Source organism: Enoplosus armatus, chromosome 19, assembly GCF_043641665.1.
Source record: "Enoplosus armatus isolate fEnoArm2 chromosome 19, fEnoArm2.hap1, whole genome shotgun sequence".
Classification (NCBI taxonomy): domain Eukaryota; kingdom Metazoa; phylum Chordata; class Actinopteri; order Centrarchiformes; family Enoplosidae; genus Enoplosus; species Enoplosus armatus.
In genome coordinates this window covers 12,683,243-12,700,101 of record NC_092198.1, presented here as the reverse complement: position 1 = coordinate 12,700,101, position 16,859 = coordinate 12,683,243, and the positions used below count along the sequence as shown (strand labels likewise).

Below are 16,859 nucleotides of genomic sequence, written 5' to 3'. Positions count from 1 at the left end.
TTTCTGCACGTTCTTTAGAGTCGAGATGATGGAGCATCGAATATCATGTTTCTGAACCTACTGTTGTTGGTAGAGTGGTCATCAACTTTCTTTGTTAACCGAGGTTTTCTTCATCAGGCTCTGTGCGCGCTCCCAAAAAAGGTAACGTTTGGCACTTCATTTGACTCCTCTTCTCACTATATAGTACATCCCCCAGGTAAAATGAATGCCAATATTATTAATGATATATTCATTAGGAAAAAAAAGGGATTCAGCTTTAATCAATGTATGTATAACAGGACCAAGAAGGAAGATATTTTTCACAACAAAAACCACAAAATGTGAACTGACATTCGGTCTATAATCTTGTAAAATGTTTGGTTACATGCGCTTTGTTTTCCATTCTATTTTGGACATTTCCCAGGTTATTTTAAGCTTTGGCAAAGCATCACATTAATTTTGCAGAGATGCACAGGAGCCATGGAAGCATTAATAGAGAGACCTCTGGGATTCTGAGCCCCCACAGGTCTTATTCAAAATGATTCAGGGAGTGTGTCTGAGGCCCAAAGCTGTCGCATCACATCAGTGTCCAAATCACTGTTGGCAAACAAAACGATGGACAAACACAAATGGAAACAGACGCTCACGTACAAATGTACACATATGCTGACAAAGGCTTCCACACACACACACACACAGAGACACGCAAGTACAACTGTGTCTTACCTGGCTCTTCCCTACATCCTGGAGCTCAAGCTACCTCATGTACACAGAACACCCATGAACAATTGCAAAGGATACACACGCGAATACACGTACAGTAAATGCACACACACGCAGAACACAGCCTGCTACAATGGCCTAAGCCATTAAAAATGCATGGCAATGCAGCAACAGTTTCTAAAAATGAGCACCAGGGCCAGCTGCTGATCGGTACGCTGAGAACTGCCTACAGAGAGCAAGATGAAATGTGAAATCTCTCCCACAATGTCATATTAGTAATAGACAACACCCCATACTCTATAAAGTACACAATATAGCCAATTACATTAAAAGCAGTCCTTGTTATAGCGTGTGATTTAACTGTCAGTGAAAGGGTTAACAGCATGTGTTATCTCTCTGGATGTTAATATTGTCAGGTCTGCGGCAGTGCCAGCGAGGGTTAATGCGCTCACCGTTGTCCTCCCTCATTGTGTTATCAGCAATCATCGACACCCGCGTCTAATGTGAAAGCAAAAGCGTTGCCAAGCACCAGACAGGAAGAGAAATCACGCCAATAGACCCCAATCGAGGCTTAATGGGGGCCTAGTGGCACGGCTAGCTGAGACCTCTCCCTCTGCCTGTTCATCATTCACTCCCGCTGGTGTCTGGGAGATGGCAAGGGCTCCTGGCTTATGAAACAAATTAGCTGCTTCATCACTGAAATGAAAGTGGTGATGCACAAGCTGCAAGGTTGTCCTTTCCTTCACAGGCTGTCCTTGTTATGAATCAAAGAAGTAAGATGCAAAAAAGACAGCATGCTCTGTATGTGGTTCAGCGGAGACAGGGGGGGGATCTGCAGTGCTCCGTGTGCTGGGTGAGAAATAGTGGGAGTCTCCAACTTCCTAGGGGTCTGATATCCCGTCCTGCTCATACAGCAGGCGAACAACCACCGAGCGGTGGCTCCTGCTTGGACAGCGGTCTGATTACAGGTGGGTCGGGAGCGCTTCCAATCTCTGCAAATCCTACCCACACAACACCAGGGCTCTGAGTCACAGAGCTGAATGTCTGCGACCACTTTGGCTCCACTCTATATGCAGACACTCCTACAGTACACTGTATCTCCTTCTAATTTCTCCTCCTCCTCTTCACTTTTCTAAACTTAGATGCAACTTTGTCAGTCTGCAGTGATTTCATCCCTCTACTCTTCCTGTTGCTTTTCCTCCTGTCTCCTATAGCTGCAGGGATTCAGGCCTAGTTGTGCTGCACTGAATGACAAATCAAGGACACATCTGCAGCACTTTTAAGTACTTGTATCTTTACGGATTTGCATCATGTTGATGTTATTCAAGAAGTCTCCAGCACTGTAAAAAAAAAAAAATCACAGCGTACATCCCTCCTGCTGAGTCTGCCAACTCCCACTCTGGATGTTAAAGCAAACAGATTCAATGTACTATAGAGCTTCGTCTCTGGACAGACGTGTGTGTAACTCCCTTCTCATTCTCCCCCATCCTCCCCATAAGTCCCCTCAAGTCCTGAGATGTCTGCCCTTCCCCCCTATTCCCACATTTCACATCACAACATAATCCACATTCTGCTTCAATCAGACGGAAAAGCACAAACAGCCCCTCAGCCAGTCACGTTCCACACACAGACACACATGCTGGACATACATGGACTCATACGCACTTAAATATATAGGCCTATATCACACACACCGACAGGCTGAGAACTGGGGGGGGGGCGGGCTGTGCGCATGACAGCCATGTGGCAAGGCACTAAAGCCTGAGTCATCACATCATGCGACACATGTGTGTGCCTTCCCGGCAGGCGCTCAGCATGACGGCATGCTAAAGGGCAGCCTACAGAGGAGCAACAGGAGGATAAATATCATCGCAGCCACCAGCAGGGCGGAGGAAGGCAAACGTCAAGATTTGCGTAGCTCCTATTGACAAGGGGATGTGCTGCCAAGTCCTGGGCAGAATCACAGCCTCAGACGGCTAAAGTTAGTCTAGGACATTGGCTTTGCTCAAGCAAAGTCCATTATAAAATGTCATCTATTTAGGCTGGCAGCAGCAAGGCTTAAGTCACTGAGCGGATATTTAGAGCCCTCTCTCTTGAGCTGTGGAAAAATGTCTATTATTTGTTTGTGATGCCACAGTCAGCAAGAGGAGGAAGTACAGAAACACTGCAGGCCCATGACGGGCTGTCAGTCGAGGGAGACAAAATAAACGGCACATCCCAAAGTGAGGCTGTGATCAAACGGAGTTCAGCTGTGTTTACACTAAAAGTGATCATTTGTGGGTTCAGCTCTGCACACACACATTTCGTCCTCAACAAGTGCTGTGGCTGAAGCTGCCTCAAGTATCGTAGTGTACCAGTTTGTTTACTGACACATCAAAGATTTTTCAAAACAAATCTAATTACATAACAACCTAATATGACGAATCACTGTTTCCTCTACAAGTGCAGCTGAGTGAATTTGGAGAATTTGAAATTAAATTGTTTAAACCTGCGATTACCACTTAGTTTGATCTAAGTGGGTAAAAATGTGGCCATCCAACTGGTAGAAGATGGATTTGACTCTTTGTAGTGTTAGCAAGCCATCTGGTGGTCCGACTGAGCTAGCCTAGCACCGAGCCACAACCCCTCCCCAATTCCCAGCCCCACTTTGGTTAATTTTCAGAAGGACAGGCTGGAGGACAGCATCTAAAATGCTGTTTTTGCCTTGATGTGAAATATTTTTGTCGGGAGAACATAGCCGTGAGTGGAAGACATGACTGTGCCAAATATTATCTAAAGGTAAACATCATAAGCACCCTGTCAGGCTGGTGTGCAAATGTAAACACTAGCTAACATTTATCGTGTAACTGGGAGCATGTGCTGCAAAGAGGGCAGTGCTTGTCTCTGCTTGAGGGGATTTCGTGCAGTTAAAACAGTAGCAAGTGAAATATGCAGTTATAGTATGTGTTCCATAATATACCCATAAGCAACGTTACCCACATGGCCACATAGGCAGTCTAGGCTTGTTAGCTAGAGCTGACAGAGACACTAATATTCTCCAGCTGGAGTTGATGTAGAAATTAGCCTTTAGCAAAGAAGGTAAAAAAGCATGAAATAGAACAGTCAGACTCAAATTGTGTAATACTACATCTGGGACTTACACTTTGAAGGAATAAAATTACAGAAAAATGTGTGTCTGCCATAACAGATGGCTTACCTGCATGCACGTTTTGCTGGATATTAAGGCCTTTCTGAGGCTAAACACATAAATATAGGACCGTGGGCAAGGACACACACCTACCGTATGTGTGCAGCTGAAATCACATGCAGCTCTGTCTCTGTCTGCACGAGCCTTGGCACACACATACACCCACATCTCAGCACACACAAACGCGGTGACAGGCAATTCCTCAAGGTCTGGTACCTTGGGAACCTCTCTGTCTTTCCTCCTCTGTGAGTGTGTGTGTGTGTGTGTGTGTGTGTGTGTGTGTAGACAGAGACAGAGCGTCTAGATTTTAGTAAGGTCATAACCAACCATTTACACAGCCCATGGCCATTAGGTGCTCATGGTTCGTCGCCTGTACGCCTCTGTCTCAGCAGGTCAGGAAAGGGTTGTTGCAATGGTGCAATCTTATCCTGAACCAGTACACTATACCTGACTAACTGACACAATGCCAAGCAGCATAACAATAACACATCAAACGACATCCTGGTGAGCAGAAAATAATTGGACTGGCAGGCTAAAGGCTTTCACTAATTTGTCATGTCATTACAATTAGTGCTGAAACAATCGGTCAATTAATCGATTAGTCATTCACCTGAAAATTAACTATTAACTATTTTGATAATCAATGAACAATTTAAGTCATCTGCTGGTTCCAGGTTGTCAAGTGTATGCATGTGCTGCTTTTCTTTATAAATCATTGTAAATTAAATACCTTTAGGTGTTGGAGAAAAAAAAGCTATTTGAAGACGTCAACCTGGGCTCTGAATATTTGTTAGGGACATTTTTCACTACTATCTGACTAAACAATTAATTAATTGAGAAAACAATCAATAGATTATTCAATTATTAAAACAGACTTAAGTTGAATTTCCTGTTTAAACTTGTGTACTGAGATCCACTTTTATATAATGTCTCCAGCATGACCTTCACTATAAACACTGGATATTTGCAATATCTGCATCTGAACTGTCGCATACATAGGTATTATAAAGGTTTGTCATGACAATATGTTGACTCTAAGGATTTTTACTGCTCAAACAGAAATGTTTCAAGATTAAAACAGTAAGTAGTGTATGGTCCTCTCACCACTTGATCCAGACGGTTGGGAATCAGACAACAAGGCTATAGATGAGGCAGCATTCACACACTTTTCTTTTAAAACCTGCCATGTTTGGTACACGGTATGGCAGATCATCATCATCATGATGATAGCACATCCTAACATTACCCTACATGTATGAGCGAGTTACTGTGTTGTGGCAGGGCATGAAGAGCATGTGGTGGACTTTAAAATACACATAAACTCTTGCAACATCAGCCTCTGCATGTTTGCATAAGGCACTTGAGAGACAGAGAAGGTTACAGAAACAAATGATAGGAAAACATATGAAACAATAAAATGGGGGGGTGCCCCCTGAGACAGTGGAAGATTACCTACAGTAGTAAGACAAAAATAATGAGCTGCAGAGAAACCGCAGGGGGACCCGGAGCACAAAAAAATCATTAAATCCCATTAGAAAAATCCTACAATCCCAAAACAACTCAACAATCATATCGCTGGGACTGTGAATTATAGAGAAGAGATTTAAAAAAGCAGCATGTGGTACAACAGGAGATGAAGTAAGAGAAAGAATAGAGGGAGTAATACTTCACAGTTAATTTAGCGGTGCGGCCCCGTAAAAAGTAAAACCTAGAGGTCACATGAAGGGCATGGAGAAAAGCAAGACGACAAAATCTTTGTGCTTCACAGCGTTCTGTAAGCCAGTCGCCTTACAAGCACCACAGGGACTGTGCCAACCTGACAGCAAGACTTAGACTCAGCCCTGCCACACTTCCACACCTCAACAACAATGTCAAGCTAAACCACCAAGTGTCAGCCATCGACACTAATGCTATATTCAAACAAGCACCTGAGAAGCTATTCTTTTATTTTTAGCTCATCAAATGTGATTTTTATTCTGTCAAGGAGACACCTTTGAGTCTGTCAGGTCACCTTGAGAATAAATGGTAACAGTTATTCAGTTACGACGTTTTCCAACACAAAACTACGTCTCACTTTGTATTTCAATTCTTTCTCTGTACAGCAGGAAAACATAGAAAGCTTCAGTCCCAGACCTGTGGACGAACACGTGCTTACAGACCAGATGTCACTACTCAACTATCCCCGAGCTTGCAATGTGTATACTGAAGGTAATTGAAAGACATCACATTCTCATTCAACCTCAAAAATGCATTTAAATTGATCTCATAGGGCTAGGTCTCTGTCGCTGTCATGTATAATTTGAAACACGACAGTGACATTTCACTGAGACGCCAGATTTACAGCTTGTATGATGAAGTGATATTTATATCACTGGACAATAATCTGCTCAGGGCAAGTCGAAAACAACAGGTAGTACTGGACAATCTGCCTTATTTATAGACAAAGGGCAACCAGGGTCATTTGTTTTAGTTTTGACAGTTGAAAAGAAATTGCTGTTAGCATGATTTTAGAAGTACTGGCATTTAATCCTCAGGGAGTTCACCAAAGTGTCACGATAATGAAAGCCTCAGACTTACAAATGAACCACAACTTGAAATCAATAAGAGGCATACTGTTACCACACACTAATGTACACAAACCATAACTCCTCAGTCAGACGCCGTGCACAGTGACACCAAATGAATTCAATAGAGTGCACAGGCTCATTTACTTTGGAAACTTGACTCTTGATGGTGAGGGACCTCTGTGGTGTGGCGACTGGACAGTGGTCAAACCCTTTGGTCATGAGAGCGCTGTTACAGTAAAGAAGCATATTGACCAGGATTTATATGAGCACAAATCAATACAGTAGGTACATGGTCCATACAAGTGGCTCCAGCAATGCTGAAAAGGCAGTTGTGTGAAGTAAATCCTGTCATAAATCACAACAGGCTGACAGCACTGCATGTCCCTGGTTGTCACTCTCTGCAAGGCTGAGGGGTGCAGCAAGTCTGTTGCCAAGGATACTGCACACAAATTGGTTAGATGGGGCTCAAATCCCAAATTATTGTAAAATCACCACTCCTACCTCCAAACAGTTAAAGGATATTTCCAGTTTATTACAATTTGGTCTAATTTTTGTAGCTTTGGCCATTTTTTTCTGCTGTATTTGTTATGAGCACATCATACTCACCGCACCTAATATTTGGCATCAGGGCAACATTGTCACAGTAATGGTCAAAGGTAAACCAGGAAGTCTGTCTGGAAACTCTGATGGCTCTTTTACAACTGTATCGCCTTTGTTTTCACTTCTAAATAAGTCTGGTTAACCGAGGGGTTTGTTCAGAATCTGTCCGCTCTTGTTCCTTGTCTTGTCAGACCTCTTCTTCGCGATGTCACTGTGCTCTCAGATCGCATCAAATAACGACAACAAATAAATAATGTTACAAATAGGAAAGATAACCAAGTTGTAATAATCTGGAAAGCTTTTTTTTTATATATATATATAGGAAGGAACAATTAATCAAATTCACTCTCAAATTCAACTCTTGAGCCAGGTCTGAGATGCATGCTTCCTCATTTCCACTGCCAAGTTTGTAAAGTCTCACAGTTCTCAACAACTTCTCAAATGTAAAACGATGCCTACAGAACTGCAGCATCCATAATCAGGGTTTGATGTCAAGTTTGAAAGTAATTTTTTGTTCTTTCATGTTTGCTTTCAATTAATGCTATCTAATTAGCGCTTCAAAACATTATGACAAGCAATCCCAGAGCAGAGCAACCACTATATAATTTGCCTGGTCAAAACATTGTAGCTTTACTCGTCCACATGTAGTCAGAATAGAGGCGACCGTCAGCCAGTGCAGTTGGAACGCCCTCTGAGTGTATGTGTACAAATCTGAACCAATTTATTCTCTCCAGCCCACATGACACTGTGTATTTATGATGAGCCGTCTGTTGGGAATAATTAGTGCAGAGGTTGGTGACCTCTCCGGCACTGCTGCTCCGTATCTCACACTCTCACACACACACACACACACACACACACACACACACTAATCTACAAAAAAGGTCTTCCAAGCTGTGTGATATGCATCTAGCCCTCAATGGAGACCTCTGGAACAATGTGTTCATTCAGCGCTGGCTCCGCTGACACACACACACTAATCTACAGCTTGATTTCTATTATTTTTGTATGCAGACAGTGCTTTTTGAACATCAATTCTTTCCTCCTGTATCAAAGTTAAATAAATGTTAAATGTATCTTTGGTTCAATGATGATCCTAATTTACGAAGAAAAAAAAAACCTTGACAACAGGGCCAAGAACACATGCAGCTCCAGACGAAACCTCTTTAGTATTCATCGCAAACAGCTTCCCTCGCTGTTAACCTTTCTCCAGGTCATCAAGATTTCTTGTCCTCCAATAACATTGCTTTCTATTGAACAAAAATATCACATGGCTTCCCGAATTGTGATGACTCACTGGAGGAAGAAAGTCTGTGCGAGGATGTCTTTTTATTTTGTTTGTTGGCATGTGCACGTTTCCATTAGTGAACTGGTAAAACATGACTAACCTTCAAAGTCATACGTCTCACTTGAACATGCAAACACACAAGCAGGACTATCGTTTCTTGCAAGACAGGAGCTGGCAGAGATAAGAGACGGGGAGTAAGAGAAGTAAAAGCTGGAGTTAAATGTACACTAAATTATTGAAGAGAAGCAACATGGCAGCACAACTTTAATCATCCTAAACCCAGATCCCATTTGGTGCTTGTCAAGGCTAAAGGACTTAAGCAGGACACACTGTCAGGATATTGGACAGAGAGACGCGGCAGCTACATTGTTGTGGTACTGATGCAGCAAAATTTGTTTTCCATTTCTAAGAACCGATAGAACAGAGGAGGCTGAGTGCTTTTGGAGAGCATGAAAGATGAAACCCAATATACGAGGGGTCTTTGATTAAGAGTACCTTACTACAGTGAACAGGTACACACACACACACACACACACACACACACACACACACACACACCCTTTTTGTTCCAGTAATGGTGTAAAGTTGATGTGCACTGAAATGACATGAAAGCGACATGTCTGCAGCTCTCTAGTGACCTCACCATGGACTCTACTTTTAACCATTTTTTTTAAATACCATCTGGCAGACACAAGCTGACTCCTCCAACCCTACCAGCAGTTCTTTAAACACACACACACACACACACACACACATACACACACCATTAAACTCTCTCATCAGATGCAATGAGATGACTTAATTTCAAGCTATTCTCTCTTCTTTCTCTTCCCCACTCCTTGTCCCACTTGTGTGAAAAGTAAAATGAGGTCAACTGGGATGAGATAATAATCCCTCTCGATTTTTGTGTGATACCGCTCCTCTTTCACCCGTATGCTACTGCTAGCTAACCCACTAACCACTGACACGGGCATGAATTTTCCTAGATATCGCCACAGGAGCACAGATGCAACACAGCTAGCTGTATGTGGTCAATAAAGATAGACGCTTGCATTGATAACACATGCAAACACATGAAACATACTGTATACAAACAGTGGCAGCAGCTTAACTCCTTTGATGAGACTGTCTCAGTCAGCCTCGTCTTTGCTCCGGCACATTGCATAACTGAACACAGACACAAACACACAACCCCAGGCCTGGTCTGCACTATGGAGAGGCATCCAGGAGAGTTAGCTTGCGACTGGCAGCCCCAGTGAGGAGAGAGTGAAAAGGGGGGAAAGAATAATAGAGATGCAACAAAACAGATAGAAGAATAAATGAATAAACAAATTATCTGTGACCTGAAAAGAAGCTCCCACACTCTTTAAGCAATAAACTGGAAAGAGAGAGCGACGCATGCACTTTTTCCCCATTTACCATCCCTCCGTTTCTGAAGATACTGAAAAAATGCATAAAGGATGGTCACTGTAATCGCTCATTACAATCAAAATCCATTACCATCATCACAGATGTATAAATTATATACAGTCAGTGAGGCACCGGTGAACCATCTGTGAAACAACAGCTGAAATCACATTAGAATCCTTTGGGAAATGCTCACATATATTGAAATGCATTGAAATTCAAAGTTTGCCCACACTGTGAAGATCTCTAGAGATTGTAAACTACAATTGGACGCTTTAATTTGGATGTACTATAACAATGAAATTCCAACATCTACTGCTGAGCTACAATTTCTATTTAATTTCCCATTCAGTAGTCCAGTCAGAGGACTCAAGGCTCAGTAAGGCTCTCCCATGACCGTAGACGAAGCTTGGAGGGTAGCACAGTTACTGAGTGAATCAGAAGGAAGATTAATGGCGAAGATATGTCATAGTCAATCTGTGCTACGACCAAAAGCTGCACAGGGCTACTGCCAGTCACAGCAGTTACTGCAAAGCCTGTGTGTGTGTGTACTCTGCAAACATGGGTGCACCACTGTCCGCCTGCACATGCAAATGTTTGCCCTTCTGCGTATGTCGGTACTCAGACAGTATTTGCGTGTGCACATCCACTAACATTTGTATAAGTCATCTACCGTCATATGCTTGTGTGTGTGTGTGTGTGAGTGTGTGCGCATGTGTGAAAGCACAAATGTGTTTGTTACCCCCTGCCACCTCCGAATGTCTATCATGAAATAATAACTGTGTGTGTGTGTGTGTGTGTCCTATGATGTCCTGCGCCTGCCGATGAGATAATCTGGCAGAGCATGGAGTGACAATTTGATCTATTGCCGGCTCACAGGGAGTCTCTGAGTTATAGCGCTGCCATCTCCCCTGGCCACCACCAGTAAAGAGCCGTCTCTCTGCAGAGGTGAGCCGCCTCATTGTTACACACGCAGCTGCAGACCACCCAGCAAATAGACACACACATGCTCTCTAGTTTGATGGCAGTAAGATGCCAAAATCATCCAATCAGGCCCCAGCACCATGTTTTCTGTCAGGGAGTGACAGAATCTCCCATTACATAGTGCTCTGGAGAAATTGCTCATTTCCACCAACATTGTGCTTTCCTTTAACACACAAACTGAACCAGCAGAGTATACATTTCAATTATCAAGTGTGGTGCCTTTTTCTATAAATCAAAAAACTCTTATTTACATCCTAGGTGGATTATGTCCAAATATTGGAGAGCTGGTTATTAAAAGCACAGGATACAAATTGTAGGTATTGGTCCTCAAAACCTATTGAGGTTCCTCTGTCCACCCTACAGGTCACTGATGGTGATTATAATTCCTTTTCCTGCTGTGTAAGTTTCCTAACGCCTATATAAGGAATTGTAATAATCTATAGTGTAATTCACACTCAATTATTAGGCAGGACTTGGAACATTATTTTGAACATTATTTCTTTAGTTTTACCTTTATATTGTAGTGTAGTATTGAAGTGTTTCCCCTCAGTTTAGGCTGTAAGCTTTGGATAATGTAATCTTTTTGTCTCAAGGCTGATGGATCTCAATTAACATCATGTTTAGTTCTGATGATGGTTCATAATATGTGGTTGATGGACGGATGCAGCTCATTATGTTGGACTAGCCCCACCTTTTTTGTCTATTGATGCTGGCTTTATGATACAAACGCTCCGTGTCAACAACCTGCTGCGGATGTTGTTTAACAGCACCACCATTAAACTAATGGCCAAAGAGTCTTGTGTTGGATTTGAGCCACATTAGATAAACTGACAAGTGGCATCAGTGCAACAAATTTAGTTCTGTCTGGTCAAGCAATAAAGGACAAACAAAACAAGGCAATAAGGACGGTTGTCTCAACACCTTTTTCATTCAGCAATTTAGAACACAGCTAATCCGATGGTTAGCTAATATGCGTGGACTTCTTGCACAGCGAAACCTGTTTTACGAATGCTCACGACTTCTTTTCACTGCTGGGATATTGCCCAGAAAACAACTGACAGCAGTGTGTGTGTGTGTGTGTGTGTGCGTGCACTTGGGCATATCTGTCTCAGTGCATTACCACACACAGATCAATAAGGATTCTATTCTTGGCCATTAGATCTTGAAGCAGGGGATAGCCTGCCTCTCTCTGCTCTCCCTCGTCTATCGGCCTGTCCGCTCCACTGGCTCTCCCGCCAACCTCTTTCTCTGTTCCCCTCTTTCCCTCCTCCAGACAACACCAAAGGGACATTGTCATCTTCCCAGCTGGACAGTGGAGGCAGCAGCAGAGTCAGTGGCGAGCATCAAACACGGGACAGTTTTGGGGGGGATCACAGAAGTGATTGGCTTTATGGCCAGAGGGATCAGACGTCTCCTCAGAGGATTCGCGCACGCACACAGACATGTATGCACATATTCGCTCGCACACATGTACGCATCCACACACACACCTCCTGTTCCTGCTGTAATTCTCAGTCCTCTGCCACACTGCCAGGCTGAGGCCCTTGATCTGCCACTTCCTGTAATCCTCCATGGGAGAGAGGTGCAGCCAAATGTCCTGGCAGGCCAGCGAGGCAAACAAACACACAAACATGCATAGACACCGATAGCTGCGAGATAGCCACTAACTGCAAAAATAATGACCTCCAGGACATAAATGTGTATCAGCGCAGGAGTCACAGGCTGTCACAAAACAAGCAACCTGTTCAAACTTAAACTAAAATAAAGCATCTAAAAACCCACGAGCTACAGCACCACAAGGCAAAAAATATGAATCATGGAATCTCCATTATGCCCCCTTCCTCTGTGCCACATTGGTATCGTTGTCATCAGATAAAGAGACAGGGCTGACTAAACAGCAAATGACACGCGAAGAGAATCGGCACCAAAGAATAGATGGATGACTCCCAATTCACCTTCCCCTGACTCAGATAAGACTCTATCTGATCCACATCAGTCAAACACAAGAGAGATTCCTCTGCTCATTCAATTTCAAAGTGACCAGTTTCAGCCAGTAGGAACCATCTGACAAGATCGTTTCATCCAAACTTGGGATAGTCTGAGGCAGAATGCGTTTTCATCTGCAAGCTGGTTGGTTGTAGGCTTTTTTTACAGCTCGAGGACAGCTGTTTCTCATACTGAGTTTACCCAGTCTGGAGCTCGCAGGAGTAATGTACCAGCCAGCAAGACATAAGCCCCATTAAGCTTATTCACCAGTTCCTGCACCAGCCCTGACATAGTACTTTCACCAGAGGAGGGATTTCATCTCCTATCTTCTAATACATGTGTACCACTGACAGAATGTGCTCTGCTTTGGATGAAGGAGAAATTGATGGTTTCCATTGAATCTGTAAATCTTCATTCAGTCATCTCCAGACAAAAGTGGTACATCATTATCTCTTCTGTCCCCTGCTTTTAAGAAGAACAGAGAACATGCTAAAGGCACATGGTTTGAAGTCTGGTAAACATGGCTCTCTAGACTCTATGCTCATCCTCCTCTGCCTGTGAATGTCTATGTTTTTATCCTCACCTTTCCAGCACAGGTGAACAAGTCTGAGTCACAGCCATAGCTGCCAGCAGGTGGGAACGAGGGACAGCCAGGCGGACTCTTCATCACACCGTAATGAGCTGGCAAAGGTTGTCGGACAGGCAGGAGAACACATGGAGGACCTGTAAAAGCAGCCTGACACAGGCGAGCTCGCGGGCGTTCTCTCAAGCTATACGACTCCCCACGGTGCCATTTCATCACAAGCTGTTGTCCCCGTTTGTGTAAACGTCCTCATATTGCAAGGAAGCCGATGCAAGCTACCTCAACCACTCACTTCTCCAGCTGAATTGCAGCACATACTTCAATATGCGGCTAAATGTGGACTTTTCAGTGACATTTCTTGTGATTTAAAATGCGTGAGCAAGTGTGCAACGTCAGTAAAAGCAGCTAAAATGTGGGATTTAAGGGATGCTGAGTTCAGCTTGCTCTTGGTCCATTGTTTAAGCATTATCTTACCATGTGACAACATCTGGAAGTAGTACTAACAAAGTTTATTCTTGATGCTGAAGCTCACAAGTACAGAGCTCAAGGTGACAGGCAACCCACAAACGCAACTGAAAACTCTTCAGCATTCTCTACAAATACCCTGAAACTCCACCAGTGTACATCAGAAACTGACTATGGCAGCTCAGACATCTGTTCGCTTACCTGCTGCTGCCTCCAAGGGATGTGGGGACCCAAAGGAGCTGCGACAGGCCACAGTAACCTAGAACAGCTCAATGGCAACTGAAAGGATACAATCTGAGAGCCCCACTCTGGGTGCCAATGGCCAGTATCTTCTGCACGGGGTCGAAAGCCATGGACGACGGCTGATAAGGAAATCCATGACGGACAGTCTGAGAGATGTGCAGAAAGATGAAAAAAGATAATGTGTTAGAGACCATATCAATTTGCATTTCACAGCAGGGGCGTTGTTTTGTCAAAGGATGTCACACACATCATTTCGGTAAACAAATGGCCCAGATGGATGCGGAGAGTGTTATGAAACAGAAATGTAAAGCCTGAAATTGCACAGACAAGACAAAATTAAAAGGAACCAATGCCCTTTCTATGCATGGTTACCCTGTTCTTGGTTGATATTTGGCTTCGCTATTTAGGATCCTTTTATAATCATGGAGCTATTTTGAGATTTCTTCTCTCTCATTTCTCCCTTTTTATCTCGTTTTCCTTCTCTCACCGCCTCCCACATGAAGTCGTGATTACACTGAAGTCTGGAAAACACACCAAAAGGGAGCATTTGGTTATGTTTTGTTGCAGGGACTTCTATTGGAGTGCATTGCATTATCAGGTGTTTCTGTTTTTTTGTCCACCCTCTATATATTCCTGCGTGTGACTGTAGCTTTATGGCATCAATCAGCCGGTGGTGGGCTGTTGGATTTGTTTGCTTAGCGGCAGAAGGCTAAAGCACGTTACATAAGAAGCACTCAGTGCAGCAGAGACACCTGCCTTCCTCGCAGAGAAACATTTCAGAGAGTTTCTGTCCAGACAGACAGTGAAGCTGCAGGAAGGAGGATGGGGTCTTGTTCAAAGAAACTTTAATCAGATGCCAGGCAGTTGATAGACATATTTAGGCTGTGGTGTCAATCAAACCTGCAAATCTCTGAGCTGTTCTTTCTAGCCACTAGACCACAACATCCCTTAAGCCCTCAGGTGTGTTGACTTGACTCTAGATTATGTTATCTAGTTTTTTAGTCATCACTTCAGGCACTCTAATGTATTACTTCTGTCCACTGTTAAGATGATTGCAGTTTTAAAAAGTTAATCTGCCCTAGCCTTGGAATTCTGCACCTTATGTTGGTGTGTTTGGTTGGTTGCTGATGTCTCCAAAACAGACAAGGACAACAATCATACAACTCTTCCATGATGTTGGCAATGGACCGTGGACCGTGGTAGCTACCAGACCTAAAGGTTGTGTTTTCAGCACCAGCACAAGAAAACTGCACAAGCCTACATTTCATAAAGCTACTAAACCTACAAACCTACAAATTCCTCATGGACTTATTAGTAATTCTACAGCTGAAACCTTAAAAAGAATCCACAAACAAACCCTGTTACAATTGTGGGGGTTAAATATGTGGGGAAATCAATAGCAGTCACACAATGGTGTCTAGAAAAAGGCCACACCAAGCCATTAGGGTAAACTTGGGGAAATCCTGATTCAACAATATAGTGGGCTAAGATGTTGCATGCATAGCTTTAAAATTGAGTGTTTATTAACCCCATCCGTTGTTGTTGTTGTGGCCAATTCAGACCTTTTTTTTTTCCAAACGGGCCCCCACTCACTTCAGGCGCCATCAGTCCCCAATGGATCAATGATCTGGGGGTAAAGTAGTGTGTGTGTGTGTGTGTGTGTGTGTGTGTGTGTGTGTGTGTGTGTGAGGGAGACAAAGCAAGCAGAAAGAGAGAGGAGTGTGAGAGGTGTGTCTGTGAGAGGGAGGAAGGGGATGGAGAGGCACTGCCAGGAAAATACAACTGCGAACACACACTCACATACAGCACACATGAAGCAGAAACCACCGTTTTGCTAATCCAAACTCAGCAGATTATGCAAGAGGGGATCAGTTTGGCCCAGCCCCTCGATATGACAGCTCATGCCAAGCACACATACAGAAAACGATGGGATTTTCACAGAGGATAATACCCCATATTGCCATACCCAAGATAACTAGTTGCTTTGAGAGATTTCTTGGCGAAATGACAGGACAAATACATGCAACCATAAAGGGACTTACTAATATGTATGGTCCTGTCGTCAGTGCGCATTCGCCATACAGTATGCGCATTGTAGTTAGGTATGTTACAGGCTACCTACCATGCCTTGGACAAGCACAGAGCGCTTTAATGGTTCTCTTTCTGAAAGGGATTACTGCCAAATGTTAAATAAACCTTAAGCCAGCAGGTGCTCCTTATAGTTTAGAAGACGACTACAGAGCGAAATGCTTTGTCCATTAATTCATTTATTGTGGAGCTCACTCGCACCTGCTGTATCCTGAGATGGGATGCAGTACAAACTGTGAATGATTAAAAAAAAAAATACAAGACTACGTGCGGAAAGGGAATGAAAGCAGCTGTATAATAAAATCATCAGGCTCGCCCACCTTGCAGAGCTGGAAATGGTCGGACTGGATGGTCTCCTGGATCAGATGGTTCTCCTGTGGCCCCACTTGGACAGACGGGGTGGAGGAGGAAACCTCTTTCAAGCCGTCCAGCACCTTCCTGATGTTGAACTTCTTCATTTTCAGACTGCAGAGCACAGAATTGAGATCACCCGCAAAAGATAAAGGGGATAGCCACTTTCTCTCTCACGCACACACACACACACGCTCTCTCGCTCGCTCTCTCTCTCGCGTCTGATTTCCTCTGTAAATCTCACATTTTAGTGCTTGTTTTTTAGCGCAGTCTCCATGCTGGAAGGCTCTGGCGCGCGTCGCACAGGTCGCTTCTTGGCGTGTGAATTTGGAGACGGGCTGCTGGGATGTTGGTGCGTCGGTGTAATTCGCTCGGAGTCCGTGCTGTGCCCCACTGCGTCTCGGTGGC

General features: G+C 43.7%; 1 protein-coding gene across 1 annotated transcript in view; it reads right to left on the bottom strand.

The window, feature by feature from the left end:
* stxbp5a (syntaxin binding protein 5a (tomosyn)) overlaps positions 1-16,558 on the bottom strand; it is an 84,417-nt gene extending 67,859 nt beyond the window's left edge. Inside the window, exons 1-2 of the mRNA XM_070925641.1 lie at positions 16,421-16,558; positions 14,061-14,158 (exon numbers count right to left, since the gene is read on the bottom strand). Of these exons, the coding sequence (XP_070781742.1) occupies positions 14,061-14,158; positions 16,421-16,558 (236 nt within the window). The remainder of the gene's footprint in view (positions 1-14,060; positions 14,159-16,420) is intronic.
* Positions 16,559-16,859: the final 301 nt, after the last annotated feature.